Source organism: Asterias amurensis, chromosome 7 (assembly GCF_032118995.1).
Source record: "Asterias amurensis chromosome 7, ASM3211899v1".
In the NCBI taxonomy this organism is placed as follows: Eukaryota; Metazoa; Echinodermata; class Asteroidea; order Forcipulatida; family Asteriidae; genus Asterias; species Asterias amurensis.
Genome location: NC_092654.1, coordinates 1,217,433 through 1,230,837, shown reverse-complemented (window position 1 = coordinate 1,230,837; position 13,405 = coordinate 1,217,433). Strand labels below are relative to the sequence as shown.

At 42.1% G+C, this 13,405-nt stretch overlaps 1 protein-coding gene across 1 annotated transcript in view; it reads left to right on the top strand.

Moving 5' to 3' along the window:
* LOC139939357 (low-density lipoprotein receptor-related protein 1-like) overlaps positions 1–13,405 on the top strand; it is a 100,224-nt gene that overhangs the window by 70,248 nt on the left and 16,571 nt on the right. The window contains 20 exon segments of the mRNA XM_071935163.1: positions 73–192; positions 971–1,105; positions 1,370–1,575; positions 2,800–2,984; positions 3,270–3,319; positions 3,632–3,779; positions 4,217–4,413; positions 4,982–5,224; positions 6,161–6,292; positions 6,897–7,016; positions 7,465–7,584; positions 8,062–8,178; positions 8,776–8,892; positions 9,532–9,651; positions 10,112–10,225; positions 10,794–10,922; positions 11,585–11,695; positions 11,792–11,917; positions 12,412–12,498; positions 13,131–13,265. Coding sequence (XP_071791264.1) covers positions 73–192; positions 971–1,105; positions 1,370–1,575; positions 2,800–2,984; positions 3,270–3,319; positions 3,632–3,779; positions 4,217–4,413; positions 4,982–5,224; positions 6,161–6,292; positions 6,897–7,016; positions 7,465–7,584; positions 8,062–8,178; positions 8,776–8,892; positions 9,532–9,651; positions 10,112–10,225; positions 10,794–10,922; positions 11,585–11,695; positions 11,792–11,917; positions 12,412–12,498; positions 13,131–13,265 — 2,712 coding nt within the window.

Here is a 13,405-nt window from a genome sequence, read left to right as displayed (position 1 = left end):
TACCGCTTGTTTTGTTTTCCTTTTTTTTTAATTTTGTTTTTTGATGTCATACTCTTCCTTCACTGTTTTCAGATGTGAATGAATGTAAGATAACCCATCCATGCCACCACATGTGTGAAGATTTGCCCACCAGCTTCTTATGTTCGTGTTATGATGGCTACAGACTGCAAAATGATAGCACTACGTGTGAAGGTATGAAGTGCAATTCAACTCGAGTCTTTCCTTATGTAACCTCTTTCCCAAAGTGAACTCTTTCTCAGGGTACAGGATAATGCTAGTACCGTCTTGCCCTATTATTCTGTGCAGTATCCACATTGATTTTTTTTTCAATGCCTGCGGATAAGAGCATTGGACTTGAGCGTGATCCAATTTTGGGTGGCATGGTTGGCTTGTGCATAAAGCGCTCGCCTCTCACCAAGGTGACCCCCATTTGATTCCCGGCCGGGGCCATATGTGAGTTGAGTTGTGCGTTGGTTCTCTGCTGTGCCATGAGGGTTTTCCAGACCAAAATCAAACACTTTCGATCTTTGGCTGTGCTCCATGGTCATAATGAGTTGAAGTGGCTGGCAGCCCAAGGCGCTCTTGCATGCCTGCTTCTCAAACACGTTGTAGCCGCGTCCTTCGCAGTTCAGCTCTTAGCTGCGAGTAAGGATGATTAGCCCCCCCAAATTATTATTAATTATTATTATTATAATTAAGTCCACCGTTTGGATGAGGAATTACATGGAGATCTCAGGTGTTAGTTGTCAGATAAAAAGGATGTTTTTATTCTATCCTCTTTCTTTAATGTAGCTTTCTCGTAATGAATAGAAAGGGCACAGATATGTACACACGGCGCACAGGATGGGCCAATGAGCTATCTTTCTTTGCCCTGCAGTAAAGGGCGCTCTCCTCAAATGCTGTCGTGTGCATAAGGTTTATAAAAACTTTTAAGAAATTGTGGGGTTTTTTTTATGTTTTTGTCCGGCAGATATAAATGAGTGTGTGGAAACGCTGCCGTGTTCGCAGGGTTGTCTGAACTCCCCTGGGACTTTCCGTTGTTTCTGCGTCGATGGTTACGAAACGCTTCCAACTAATCCACACAAATGCGTCCTCTCTGCGACCTGTAAGTATTAAAAGAATCGGGAAATATTTGACACATTTCACAGAATAATTTCATGATAACTTGATGCATATCAGGACTCCAGATGTGTTTTTTCCTAAACATTAAATTACATCGGAGCTAAAATTAATAAACAAGAATTGAGAATTTTGCTTATGATTTTTCATTTATGGCAACTTTTGTCAGAGCTTCTTTAAATAGTTTCTTGTTTTACAAAAATGTTGGTTATCTCCAATTAAAATTCAACAAATTTTATCTCTCCACCAGATGAAAAGCCCCAAATTCTCTTTGCCAATCGCTACTACATCCGCTCCGTGGATTTATACGGCAATAACTATAACCTCGTACAAGCTCAACTGACTAACGCTGTAGCGCTAGATTTTGACGTCCAGGACCGAAAAGTGTACTGGTCTGATGTGACACAACAAGACAGTACCATCAGCCGTATGGACATCAATGGGAGCAATACTGAGGTAAAGATGGGGTGAGGTAAGGGTGGGGTGAGGTAAAGATGGGGTGAAGTTGAGGGGGGTTGAGGTTGGGGTGGGGTGATTTAAGGGTGGGATAATGTAAGGGTTGGGTGAGGTAAGGGTGGGTTGATGTAAGGATGTGGTAAGGTGTGGTAATGTTGGGTTGAGGTTAGGGTGAAGTATGGTATGGGTTGGTAGAGGTAAGGTAAGGGTATGGTAAAGGTGTAGTTATTGTTGGTGTGAGGTGAGTTTGAGGTTGAGGTAAGGGTGGGTTGATGTAAGGATGTGGTAAGGTGTGGTAATGGGGTTGAGGTTAGGGTGAAGTATGGTATGGGTTGGTAGAGGTAAGGTAAGGGTATGGTAAAGGTGTAGTTATTGTTGGTGTGAGGTGAGTTTGAGGTTGAGGTAAGGGTGGGTTGATGTAAGGATGTGGTAAGGTGTGGTAATGGGGTTGAGGTTAGGGTGAAGTATGGTATGGGTTGGTAGAGGTAAGGTAAGGGTATGGTAAAGGTGTAGTTATTGTTGGTGTGAGGTGAGTTTGAGGTTGAGGTAAGGGTGGGTTGATGTAAGGATGGTGTGGGTGAAGGTGTGGTAATGGGGTTGAGGTTAGGGTGAAGTATGGTATGGGTTGGTAGAGGTAAGGTAAGGGTATGGTAAAGGTGTAGTTATTGTTGTGTGAGGTGAGTTTGAGGTTGAGGTAAGGGTGGGTTGATGTAAGGATGTGGTAAGGTGTGGTAATGGGGTTGAGGTTAGGGTGAAGTATGGTATGGGTGGTAGAGGTAAGGTAAGGGTATGGTAAAGGTGTAGTTATTGTTGGTGTGAGGTGAGTTTGAGGTTGAGGTAAGGGTGGGTTGATGTAAGGATGTGGTAAGGTGTGGTAATGGGGTTGAGGTTAGGGTGAAGTATGGTATGGGTTGGTAGAGGTAAGGTAAGGGTATGGTAAAGGTGTAGTTATTGTTGGTGTGAGGTGAGTTTGAGGTTGAGGTCAGGGTGGGGTGATGTAAGGGGTCTTGAGTAAGGTTAAAGAAGATATTGACATAACTATAGAGACTGCCAACAGTAGGGCTAGATGGTTCAGTTGGTAGACCGCTGACTTCTATGGTTCAAATCCTGGACTTGTTGGTCTTTCCCAATCAGTTTCCCTTGTCATTGCTATACGCATTAAGTACACGGATAACCACCCACTGGTAATATAACAGCCTCTTTATACCCATCATGTTTACACAGGTGCTGCACTTGGGTGTTCTCAATCCAGACGGTTTGGCGGTGGATTGGGTCGGCAGGAATCTGTACTGGTGTGATAAAGGTTTAGATCAGATCGGAGTGTCGACTCTCGATGGCCACTTCAGGAGGGCTCTTATCAAGGAAGGGTTGGACGAGCCAAGAGCTATTGCGCTGGATCCACGTAACGGGTAAGTTGTGGGGACCTGGACATGGACGGGTGAAGAAACAAGCTATAAGAAGGTGGTCTGACAGGACAGTTACACTTTTGTGTCCCTTCTTTTTATGCCATTCGCCCAAAGCAAGGCTAAAAGCCACTCTTGTTATGTGGATACAGGAAGAAACATTAGTGTGAATAGAAATCGGGGGGGGGGGGGGGAGCTGAAGATAGGAATTGATATTCCTCTTAAAACAGTCTAGACGTGAGTGGTATCATCTATTGGTTATAACAATTCCTTGTTGTGTTTCTTAAACAGGTTGGTCTACTGGACGGATTGGGGTGAGAAGCCTTACATCGGGCGAGCAAGTAAGTGAATCAACTAGATTTCTACCCTAACATTTATCAGCTATTTGTCCACCATATAATACATCAGTACTCTTGTTAGACTTACCTCTACCTTACCAGAACTAAACCCTCACCTAAACCCTTTCCCTTATCCTTGCTGTTGCCCTGATCTCTACCCTTGCCCTAATCACTGCCCCTACCCTAATCATTACCCTTCCAGTGACCCCTACCCTTTCTTAACTATTAGGGGCGGCCTCTCTTGTACTATGAGATACCTATCAGAACACAAGCAGCTTTGCATTGTTTTATCTTATATTCATTTAATTTTCCCAGGTATGGATGGAGCTAGAGCTCAACGCCTCGTCGAGGACCACTTGAAATGGCCGAATGGTCTGACTATTGACTACACAACGGACCGTGTGTTCTGGGCTGATGCTCACATGGACAGGGTTGAGTTTGTGGAATGGGACGGAACAAACAGGTGCAGTTTCCTTTCCTTCCAATTTAGTTGACCTGGGCCCAATTTCAGAAAGCTGTTAAGCAGCAAGAAATTACCAGGGTACCAGTCGTTGTAATGGTAACTTTATGGTTCTGGCTGGTATCTTTATTTTGATAAGCAGCAAACTTTTTTTGTTTTGCTAAGCAAGTAATTGTGCTTTAATGCTTTTTGAAATTGGGCCTTTGTCCAAGACATTATAACTTATTTTCAAGTGTAGTTAATATATGAAATAGACCTTTCTATCGTTGTGCTGCCGTCTTTATTTTCACCCATTCAACTCAATTTAACCAAACCAAGGCTTGAAGGGTAATTAGTTTGGTTCCTTTGTTGTACAATGATTATTAGCATTCATTACTGTTACTGGATACAGGGAACACGACCAAGATTGTGATGAATTTCTTCTTTCCTTCTCCATTCAGACAAGTGGTTATCAGCCAGGGCATCCCTCACATCTTTGCCATCTCATTGTTTGAGGACTGGCTCCTGTGGACGGACTGGGAGAATAAGACCGTAGTCAGAGCTGATAAGTACACCGGGAAGAATCGAACCACCCTGGTGACGACAGTGCATCGACCAATGGACATCCACGTTTACCATCCACTCCGGCAGCCACCAGGTATGATTGTTAACCCTCTTACTATGGTACTGATTACCAGCAAGTTGACCGACCTATTGTGGTGTAAGATAACAATGAACTGTGAATAGTAGTCTCGCGGGTACAACGATGTATGGAATGCCTTTTGGAGGAGTGTCGGTTCTGAAAATAGCCGGTGTGGTCTCAACGTTTTGAACAGTATACTTCTTTTTCTCTCTTGATGACGAGCAGACTATACGCCTCTCTTAATATTCATGCATGACGTCATAATTCTTAACCAAAATGAGGCTATAGGCGCACGTCTGCCACCACTTGCAGTGGCTGCACCTATGGCCTCGTTTTGGGTTAGAATTGTGATGTACTCATGCATAAATATTAAGAAAGGCGTGTACTGTTCGAATCGTCAAGACCACACCGGCTCTTTTACAGCTCTGCATTGATAGGATGATTACGTCGTATCAATATATCCCCTTGGTCTGTAGTACTCTTTGTGTCCCTAGAAAACCCTTCCACTCATTCTTTAAATCGAGAGCTAGTCTTTGGCTTATCAGAGAGAAACAATCAAGACGTCCCCTCTGTCTCCTTTCAGCCATGTTCAACCCATGCAAGTACAAGAACGGCGGCTGCAGCAACCTCTGTCTTCTCAACGATCGCAGTGGTCGCACCTGCGCCTGCCCGAACAACTTTAACCTGTCCCCCGATGAGATGACGTGTGTCTCTAACTGTACCTCTAGTCAGTTCATCTGTAACAATGACAAGTGCATCCCGTTCTGGTGGCGCTGTGATGGACAAGACGATTGCGGGGATAACTCTGATGAACCAGAAGACTGCCGTAAGTGGGTTTAGTTTATAGGCAAGGAGATGATTCAAACTGCGGTACTAGAGTTTGAACAAAAAAGCTCCCTACTGGTAGCCCTTACTGTTACCCACACCCTTTGGGTAGCATGGTTGGCTTGTGTGTATAGTGCTCGCCTCTCACCAAGGTGACCCCGGTTCGATTCCCGGCCAGGGCCATATATGTGAGTTGTGTTGTGCGTGGTTCTCTGCTGTGCCACGAGGGTTTTCCAGACTGTCCGAATTTCCTCCCTCAGGAAAAATCAAACAAATCAATCAAATCGATTTTAGCTGTGCTCCGTGGTCATAATGGGTTGACGTGGCTGGCTGCCAGAGGTGCCCTTGCATGGCTGCTTCTTGAACTCGTTGTAGCCGCGTCCTTCACAATTCAGCTCTTAGCTGCAAGAGGATGATTAGCTCCCCAATTATTGTTATTATTGATTATTATAGCCCGTTTACCCTAGCCTTATCCCTAGACCCCTTAATACCGTACCCTTTATCTAACCCTTGCCCTTGCCCTAACACTATCTCTTTCCCCCTAACCCCTAACCCCTAACCCCTAACCCCTAACCCCTAACCCCTAACCCCTAACCCCTAACCCCTAACCCCTAACCCCTAACCCCTAACCCCTAACCCCTAACCCCTAACCCCTAACCCCTAACCCCTAACCCCTAACCCCTTACCCCTTACCCCTAACCCCTTACCCCTTACTCCTTACCCCCTTACCCCTTACCCCTTACCCCTTACCCCTTACCCCTTACCCCTTACCCCTTACCCCTTACCCCTTACCCCTTACCCCTTACCCCTTACCCCTTACCCCTTACCCTAACCTATTTCTTATCCCATAGTCTTACCATAGCCCTATCTTTAACCTCTGACCCTGGCAGTATTCATGATTAATATGTAATTTTCCAATTCATTGTTAATTGTAAAGGTCCGTTCTACTGTGTGGTTGGCCAATTCCAATGTGCCAATTCCACTGAAGAGAATAAAGATTGTATCAACCCGTCCTATGTTTGCGACGGGGAGAACGACTGCATGGATGCGTCTGATGAACTCAGTTGTGGTAAGTCTCCCTAATTTAGTCTTGATTTCCAATCAAGCCCCTACGAAGAAGAAAAAAGCAAAATTGTGATTAAAACAGCCTGAAGTGTATTAAAGCATCTACTACCATGTGTACATGTAGTGCAGCCCTTGTACTTTATACAATTTTCTTACTTTTTTTCCAAGGGCCAAATATCATGCCTGGTTTGACAATACATGTAACTCCTGAATGGGAGACTTTTTGGACGCTTGGTGGCAGCAGACTTACCAGGTAAAATCCATTGTTCTCGGTAATGTTCGCATGCTCAGAACTACGTCAACAATGGAAATATACTTGGTAAGTCTGTTGCCATCTAGCGCCTCAAAGTCTCCCATTAGGCATGCTAGCAGAGAGACAAAATGTGTACCTGACTCTGCCTTTCATATCCCTGTATCAGAATATCAAACTTATTTGGCCACTTTGCGCAATCTTCAGCCTGGAAAAGGACCAGCAAGTGGGGACTCCTCGAACGCTCCTCAAAAGCCTCTTCAACGGGATTTTTGTTCACAAAACTGTCAAAGAGACAAAAGGTGGTCAAATTACCCTTGGAATAATGCTTGATTTAATCCCTTGTGTATTTGTACAGAGCGACACACATGTATGCCGAGCCAGTGGAAATGTCACAACAGTAGTCGCTGTATTCCACTGTCATTCCGCTGTGATAGCTTCGAGCATTGTCCCAACGGTGAAGACGAACAAGATTGCCGTAAGTCTTCATTTTATTCTTAAATCCTTGTGCATTGTTTCTAGTGCATTATTAAATGTATCTACATTTTGAAACTTTTAAATTTTTTTGATATTTGTGGTGCTTTTAAACTTGTGCGAGCAATGTAATTTCTTCTTTTTGGAAAGTAATCATGTTTCTTTGTCTTACGTCTTATGACTTTTCAGGTCTCCAGGAAATTTATTTTAAAGTAGAAGGTATTTCTGATAAATCTTTGTCGGAGTAAGATATACAAACTTTGATGCCACTTTCATTGGAAAATCTTAAAGTCTATGGGAAACTTTTGAAGCTAAGACCAGGTCAACAGACGCCACTGCCTCCGTTTCCACCGTGTAACTCCAGGTCTGAAAGATGAACCTCTTATGCTTGAAGGAGCATAAACTTTTTAAACTACTCTACTAACTTGAATACATTGTTGTTTCTTTATCAGCTACACCTACTTGTCGTGAGGGGCAATTCTCTTGTCTTAACGTCCACTGCATCCCTGAAGTCTGGAAGTGTGACGGTGATGATGATTGTGGAGACAGGAGCGATGAGCCAGATACTTGCGGTAAGGACGGGCCGTTTATTTAATTTTTGTTAACACATTTCTGTTATCCCTCCAAAAAAAGTCACTCTCAAAAAATGATGATGATTGTTGGAACAGGGCTGTAGTAACTTACTCTCTAAACCCCCCCCCCCCAAAAAAAAAAAAAATATATATGTAAAAAAAAAAAAAAAAATGTAAATAAAAAAATAAATAAAAAAATTCTTGACTTTTGGATCATAGTATTTTTACGAACTGGATGGTGAACTAGAAGTCTAACTGTGAAAATAAAAATCACTCGTGTGGGATTCAGGCCCACGACCTTTGCATTGCTAGAGCAGATGTCTTACCACTAGACCATCAAGCTAGCCCAGTAGCTCTAGGCAGTTTTATCCTTAGTGTTGGCAGCGGGTACCGCAACGATACTTTTGCATTGGGATAAAGAATATTATTTAATTTTTTAACATTTATTTTTTCTGTTTTTTGTTTTTGATTACTCAGAAGCCAGGACGTGCCCAGAGAATCACTTCACATGTAATAATTCCCACTGCATTCCTGATCGATGGCTCTGTGACGGAGAAAACGACTGCGGTGACAATTCAGATGAAATTGACTGCGGTAAGCTACTGCTGCAAATATGTTTAGGGCCTTTAAAATTGTCCACTAAAAACTCATTCAGCCAGTGAAATTAATAGTGAGTAGTAGCAAAAGGAGTAGTCCTGGCCGATTTTCTACCTTCGGCCCTGGTAGTACTTAAAGAGCAGGACAGTTCTACTGAACTCCGAAAAATCTATTCAGGGGTAGTAGAGTTTGTAGCAAGACGAGTTCTCAAAAGAACATAATCATGGTGATGCTGCATATGTACCTCATCATGCAATGCCTCAAATCCCATATAAAATTTTCCCTAAAAGGAATAACCAAATCTCAGTGACGCTTCTCAGATTCAAATTTTGAAAAACTGCTATCTTGTTTACCTAACCACATTACTTTAAAGTGAAATGCTTCATTAAATGCTTTACAACATCAAAGCTACTGTAGGCGTCTAACCAAAAGTTGTTATTGCCGTTAATTTTAAGAGTGATTACCAAATGTATACCTTCCCTTTAAAACCTTGCAGAGGGCATGGAAACTTAATTGGGATTTTAAAAGTGAACATTGTGAGTGATAAACGTTCTCAAGACATCTCCTTTCATCTCCCCCCCCCCCCATTCACAGGTAAACTGACGTGTGCTGCCGATCAATTCCAGTGTCTGAACTATCGTTGTGTCCCTCTAAATTGGCGATGCGATGCCGACGATGATTGCCAGGATGGGTCAGACGAAAATAACTGTGGTCAGTGGATCATTTTTAGATAAATTATCCCTCCTACTCTGTGACCCATTAATAAGATTTGCACAGTGCCAAATGATATATAAGCTATCTGTCTTTGTTAAAAACTTCAGAGCCCAGGTCCTCGACTCGTATTCATAACCAAGGTGTAATGTGTCAGCTTTATTTGCCGGCCTTGCATCACACTTGTCTGCTTCATTGTCCTACATCCATGTTATCGTACATGCAGGGTTTCAAATGATATATAAGCTATGCTACCCTGCTATATGATAGCATATCTAAAACCATAGTCAGCCCCAGGGAATGAAACAAACTCCCTGTTGACATCAGAGACTCTCTGTTCTTTCAGACATTCAAACAACTTCTCAATTCCTTCCTCGCTTCTATTTCTGTCTAGCTTCTGCCGTAGTTTCTGTTATAAGTTCGTTGTGAAGCATTTTGATCTTGTTAAAGAAGCTATATTAATACTTATTATTATTAATTGAAATATTGTAAATCTGAGCAGGTTGTGTTCTCAACAAGCTATTCCACATTTAAAAAAAATCTATTTGGGAATTCAAAAGTGGTCCAACCCGAACTGAGATACAGTTTCTGATGATTTTTTTTTGTTTTATTTCCTGTGGCCCGCTTGCCCTTCCTTAGAGTTCACTTGCACCACCAACCAGTTCACCTGCGACAACAACGAGTGTATCCCTCAGGAATGGAAGTGCAATGGTGAACTGAACTGTGCTGATGGTTCTGATGAAAACCAGGCAGTTTGCGGTACGTTGGATTCTAAAAACTACTTGTAGCGTGTCACAATAAACGGGTACCTGCGAGGGTAGAGTTTGTTTTGTGTATGAAAAAGCCACTGGAGCCCCGTGGCAGCTCAGGGCTGTGTAATTCCCAGGGAGCTGAGAAAGATGAAATGAATGATATGACCTTATGAACAGGGCACTTATAAAAACCTCTCTTGCACCCGCGCCAGAGTCGCGCCGAATTAAGTAGATTTAGAGGGACGCTATTTGTTCTGAACAACTGCAACAGGGGATCTTCCGACTGCTAGTGCGTCCAGACACTCCTAATTTTTTCAGACGTTAAACTTTTCATGTAATTATTTGAGAATTTGGTTCGGCGTGACACTGGTGCGCCTGTCTGAAACTAGTGTCAGTTACTATTAAATCAATGTGCAATGATTTGCTGATTTTGCTTTGATTGATTTGAATGATTGATGATTTTGCAGATTCTATCCAGTGCACACCGAATGAGTTTAAGTGTGAAAATAACCAGTGCATCTGGAACCGATGGCACTGCGACGGTGATAGAGACTGCAATGACGGGTCAGATGAGAACGGCTGTAAGTATCGGGATCAAATTTCATAAAGCTGTTAAGCAGAAAATAATGGTTAACAAATTTCTTTGCTCAGCAAAAATTGAGTCTGGCACCAGCCACAACTTAAGTAATTTGGGCTGGTAACCTGTTTCTACTAAGCCATACTGTTCTGTGCTAAGCAAGTTTTTGTGCTTACAGGCTTTATGAAATTGGGCTCAAAGCGAGGGCCCAATTTTATAGAGCTGCTTAAGCAGAAAAAAAGTAGCCAAGCACAAGAAAATTATGCTTAGCATAATACAGTAACAAGTCAATGACAATTCCCACATGTAATATATGTGACTGGTATCCTTCTTTTTTTCCCGGCCTAATCTCGTCCAACTGGTATGTGTCAAAAATTGCTTAGCACAGACAAATATGGCTTAGCAGACACAGGTTACCAGTGAAAAAGGTCATGTCTTTCACATTGCGATGACTGTGTCCTGTTATTACTTTGGCATGACAAGTAGGCTTGAAACACAAAAAAATATTGCTATAAAGCAGATACAGGTTCGGTAAAACCAAATTAATTAATTTTGTTGTTGTCGATTTAAAGGTAAGGAAAGGAAATGCATATCTGAGTCTGAGTTTCCGTGTAACAATACGCAGTGCGTCCCTAAACAGTGGCGCTGTGACGGAGAAGACGACTGCGGTGATAACTCTGATGAAGATCCTGGTCTTTGTGGTAAGAAATAAGTGGACTATGTGGCCAGTCTAAAGGCTGTCTCATTTTATGGTGAGAAATAAGTTGACTATGTGGCCAGTCTAAAGGCTGTCTCACTTTTTGGTGAGAAATACGTGGACTATGTGGCCAGTCTAAAGACTGTCTCACATTTGTGGTAAGAAGTTATTGGACTAAATTAGGCTAGTCTAAAGGCTGTCTCGCATTAATTTGTGTTGAGAAGTCGTTGGACTGTTTGGCCAGTCTAAGAGCTGTCTCACATTTGTGGTAAGAAATCATTGGACTATGTGGCTAGTCTAATAGCTGTCTCACATTTGTGATGATAAATCAGTGGACTATCTGGCTAGTCTAATGGCTGTCTCACACTTCATGTGAATCAACATTGGATGGACGGTATACGTTTGGTATTCACTTTTAAAATTAATGGCAATGAAACCCTTTGGTTAGAAAGATGTGCAGCAGCTTTCGATAGTATAAAGCATTTTGAGAAACATTTTTAATTTTGAAGCATGTGGTTATGTAAAAAAAATAACTTTTTATGCCTCAAAATTTGAATCTGAAAAGCGTTACCGCATAAATTGAACTATAATCTACCAAGTCAGTTTCCCTTATGAAAATATTAATTGATTTTTTATCTAAACATTTGTCTGTTTTTTTTATTCCAGCCAACATGTCCTGTTCTCGAAATAGATTTCAGTGTCGTAATCATATCTGCATCTATCCCTCGTTGGTGTGTGATGGACATGATAACTGTGGCGACAACAGCGATGAGGAATGTAAGTTATTTATGGACTACCCAGAAAGCCCTATATGGTGCCTTAAAAATGCTACGATTGATTGATTGATTGATTGATGATGATGTTGTTGTTTAGGTGCTCCCGTCCTGTGCAATGCTGAAGAGTTCAAGTGCGGAAACAGGCAATGTATTTCACTGGCCAAGGTCTGTGACCGATCTGACGATTGTGGGGATGGTTCGGACGAGGCAGACTGCATCCCACGTGAGTTGTGACAATTTAAAAAAAACACAATTTTTAACCTTTGAAAACAGTACACTGAGTGTAATGTTCTCGTGTCAGTCCACCATTTGATCTCGTGTCTGTATTCAAAACGAATTTTGATGTGTATATAATTATTTTCGCTGTCTGTTTTTAGTTTATCTCCCAAAGTTAATTAATCAAATTTTCAGTATCTACTTTTATTTTTGTTTGTTGTGAGTATTTCAACCAAGTGGATCTATCCAATGTTGGAGAATCACGGCAGAAAATACATGGCATAATATTGGATGACACAGGACCAATAAAATGAAAAGGATCTGTGTTTGTGTGGTTTATGAAATGTAAGACCGTCTTCGGCTAAAGCTATGGCTAGATCGCGCTCGTCTACCTAATTTTTTTATCTAGCTGTAGCTGTAGTTGAAGTCGCCGTTTCGAACACGGCCCAACATTCTTCCTTAAGATAAATATTTTCTTATGTGGTAACTCCCTGATTACAGGCACCAATTGCACTGGTGATGCCGCCAACTGCACACCTCATTGTGATGAAGGCTACGGTCTCCAGAACGATGGCGTCACTTGCTACGGTAAGTCCGATCAAACTTTCCATCTGTATCGAATGCTGGGGCCAGAGATACGGTTGGTAACAGCTGTCACCCTCGCTAAACATGGATGGATGCAGCATGAAAAGACTGTGACAGTTTTTTGCTGTTTTCACCTGTGTCCTTAAGCAAGAGACTTTACCATTGCTTCGTCCTTCGGATGGGACGTAAAGCCGTTGGTCCCATGTGTTGAGTAACGCATGTAAAAGAACCCAGTAATCTTATCAAAAAGAGAAGGGGTTCGCCCCGGTGTTCCTGGCTGTGGCTGCTGTATGCACCGTAGCACCTTGTGGCACCCTTATAAGGTGCTAAATAGTTGGGTCTCAGAATTCATCACTTCAATAATCTATCATTCTGAAAGGTTGTATATACTCTGCGCCTTGAGTACCTTGTAGATACGTGCACTGAATAAGACTTTGATATTATTATTATTTTCTCAGAAAGTAAAAAACCACGTTCAGCTGAAACTTTCGCAAGTGACTTTTATTGTATCTTTCTTGACATTTTTGCCTTTAAAACGTCACTACATTGACAAAAACCAATCTATAGCCCTCTCTTGCAGTCTTGTTCCAGATTCCAGTGGTTTATTTTCATTTCTGTTATTTTTGTTTTTGCAGATATTGATGAGTGTGAGGAGCCTGGGATATGCTCTCAACTCTGTGAGAACTTGAAGGGAACTTATTCTTGTGAATGTTTTGAAGGATACATACAGGATAGATCCGGTCTGCATAGCTTTACATGCAAGGCAGAGGGTAAGTCCACCGGCTACCCTGACAGGATTCAAACCCATGACCCTGCCTTTGCCCTGGTCTAAAGCGATCATTGGTGGTTGGATACATGTTTGAAATCTATAATTAGCCATTCTAAATTGTGCAAAAACTCTTGCAGTAAA